The sequence below is a fragment of the Beta vulgaris genome, chromosome 2 (genome assembly GCF_026745355.1).
Source record: "Beta vulgaris subsp. vulgaris cultivar EL10 chromosome 2, EL10.2, whole genome shotgun sequence".
NCBI lineage: Eukaryota > Viridiplantae > Streptophyta > Magnoliopsida > Caryophyllales > Amaranthaceae > Beta > Beta vulgaris.
This window is the reverse complement of record NC_079203.1, coordinates 42,623,492-42,626,453: the sequence shown is the minus strand read 5'-3', so window position 1 is coordinate 42,626,453 and position 2,962 is coordinate 42,623,492. Positions and strand designations below refer to the sequence as shown.

The 2,962-nt window shown below is 37.3% G+C and overlaps 1 protein-coding gene across 1 annotated transcript; it reads left to right on the top strand.

The window, feature by feature from the left end:
* The first annotated feature begins 255 nt into the window (after positions 1-255).
* On the top strand, positions 256-1,095 carry LOC104884324 (hypothetical protein). The gene has a single exon (XM_010668960.3). The coding sequence runs from the start codon at positions 256-258 to the stop codon at positions 1,093-1,095; it is 840 nt and encodes a 279-aa protein (XP_010667262.2).
* Positions 1,096-2,962: the final 1,867 nt, after the last annotated feature.

Genomic DNA, 2,962 nt, shown 5'->3' with positions numbered 1-2,962 from the left:
TTAATGCGCGGCTTTCAACCCACTCCACCTCACTAATCAGTAATCACTCCATTCCCCATCTTCTCAATTTTCATTCTCTCTCCCACAACTCATATTACTACAATTTACACATCCCCTTTTCTCCTCCACCCCCCACATTCCACACTTTTCCTTTTCCTAATTTCTCCCTTCTCTCTCTCTTCCTCTAAAAACCAAAAAAAAAATCCAAACTTTATAACCAATACCTTTGTGTAATTACTCAAACAAACATCTATCATGTTTGAAGAAGCAATATCTTTACTCTCAATTTGGCCATCTATGATTAGTTGGCTTACCCCAACTGTACTATTCCTCCTCCTCAACCTCATGATCGGCACTATCGCCGTCACTTCCGGCTTCACCTCCCACAAACCCTCCCACCACCACCACCACCACACAAACCACCATGAACAACCAATCTTCCATCAAATCCACCACCAACAACAACCACAACCCCAAATCCAGTCATACTTATCGCGGTCTCCCTCCGTCCTCCAACGCCTCAAATCCATCAACTTCTCCGCCTTCTACTCCGCCACCACCCACCACCAACAACAACCCGAGCCCGAGCCCGAACCCGAACAACCCAACCCACCACCTTCCTCCGCTGATGAAGGCGGAGACAACGGCGGCGGTGGTGGTGGCGGCGATGAAGCTCCGAGTATGGATGAAATCTACAGCCGAATAAAACAAGGAACGTCAAATTCTAACTATGGGCGACAAAATTCTGACACAAAACCTTCAGGTGGTGTTATGCCTGACAAACTTGCTAAAAAAATGAAGAAATCTGCTACTGATATGTCTGCCTTCAATCACTTCCACATCGATGAGAGAGAAAATAATGGTGCAACTCTACTGGAACTGGAAGATGACTTGGATGCTGATGTGGAGGAGAGAGAATATAATGCGGCGGTTACTACAACGGCGGCGATGATTAAAGAGGAGAGAGAAGATGATGGAGGTGTAGATGCAAAAGCTGATGATTTTATTAATAATTTTAGAAAACAATTACTCATGCAGAGGAAGGATTCTTTTCTTGGATACAAGGATATCATTACTAGAACTTCTGCTCAGTAGTAAACTTCTCAAATTTCTTACTTTTTTTTTTTTTTTTTTATTATTATTTTTCATTTTGTGGGTTTTTGTTTGGTTTTAGCATGGCGTTGATTATAAGTTTTGGATCAATGAAAATGTTGATTAATTATATTAGTATAAAGGGTATTAGTGGAAACTTTTGATTTAACATGGGGTATGTGTAAAAGTAAAACTGTAAAGTGAGTTTATGGAATTATTGATGATGAATTATGATGATGAATTATGATCTGTTAGACTTTTTATTAATCAATGCTTGTTTAATTATGGACAGTTTTTAGTTGGAATATAGAAACAAGTACTTAATTTATAATAATTAAGGAGTAAGTTACAAGATTAGTATAGTTTTACTGTTATGTTTGTCATATTATTCTGCTCTCTGGCATATGTGGTACTGGTATGATCTGTTCCACCGACATGAATGGAAGAGAAATAACTAACAAATGACAGTCGCAGCTTTTTTTTTATTTTTTTTTTTCCTAAAATATAAAAAGAATTACATTTTTTTTGTTGTGATCTTAGTTCCATGAAAAGGGCAGTTTGGTCAATTTTGATAAAGTTTGTGAACAGTGATGGTGGATCTTCCAAAATGGCCTTTTGAAGATAAAGATTTGGAGGGTAATTTGGTCATTGTAAGTAGTAGTAGGGATGGAAATGTGGTGGAAGATGGTGATGGTTTTGGTTGTAGTTATGGAGTACTCCAGTATGATGGAGATGAGATAATCAGAGAATGGAAAAAATGGAGAAATATGTTCTTGTTTAATGTTTATCTTTTTGCTGTTTTATTGTATTGGGGAAAATGCGTGGTTGGCAAAGCACGTGGGATGATATTTAAGGGCATGTGGTGTGATGTGAGTGTTGGTTACATCAAATTGGTAAATTTTCACATTAGATCACCTGAAAACCAACGTATTAGGATTTAGGAGTAGTAATAGTTACATGTCGAAATTCAAATCAACGTTAAGGAGTATTTGTAGTTTTGTACGTGCAATTGGCAACGTGGCGTCGTAACCGGCACATGTTTTGGGCGTACAATTAGTTTTTGGTGTAGCCAATATTTCAGGTTATGGTGGAGGACGGTGGTGTCCAAAACAGATTTGATTTATGGTTTTATTTGTATCCGGTTTGCACACGATATGTTTCAAATCGATATAATCATTTTTTCGAATTGATTCATTCTGATTCGAAATCAATTCACAGTTAGACCTACTATATTAGAACCTAACCTACTATATGTTATCAATCCAAATTTGTCCGAAATTCAGTTAGACATGAGAACTAAAATTCGAACCCAATCTTCTTATGACTCAAAGTCAACCCAAAACCAATCAGATGCGAAAAAATCAATTAAGACCTGACACATTATAATCAGATCCATTATAACACGACCCATGTAAATATAACGCATTACCAACAATAGAATATGTTTTACTCATAACTTTAATTAGTTCATGTTGTTACAAACTTATAAGATGATAAATTGAAAAATATCGGATCACTTTATTCACTAGGTAACCTCGCACTTTTCAAAATTTAGGAGGTATCTATTAGTTTCTTGATAATACATCAAAATGTTGTTAATAACTAATGACGGTTGACTGCATTAGTCATTAATCCTAATTAACCCTTCTAACCCTAATTAACCCCTCTAATTTTAAATCCTAACCCTTGACCTCTTAACACCTTAATTATCCCAACTCTAATGCACTAGCCCTAACCACCCAACCATCACCACCTCCTCCTACCCAACCACCACGAGCATCTCCACCTCCACAGCCCAGTAGCCCCTAGCGAGAGAAATCACAGTTGGAGGAGAATTCGAAATTAGGTTTATAGAGAATTCAAATTGGGT

Coding starts and splice junctions, on each gene's coding strand:
- LOC104884324 (XM_010668960.3), top strand. CDS start 256: ATGTTTGAAGAAGCAATATCTTTACTCTCAATTTGGCCATCTATGATT.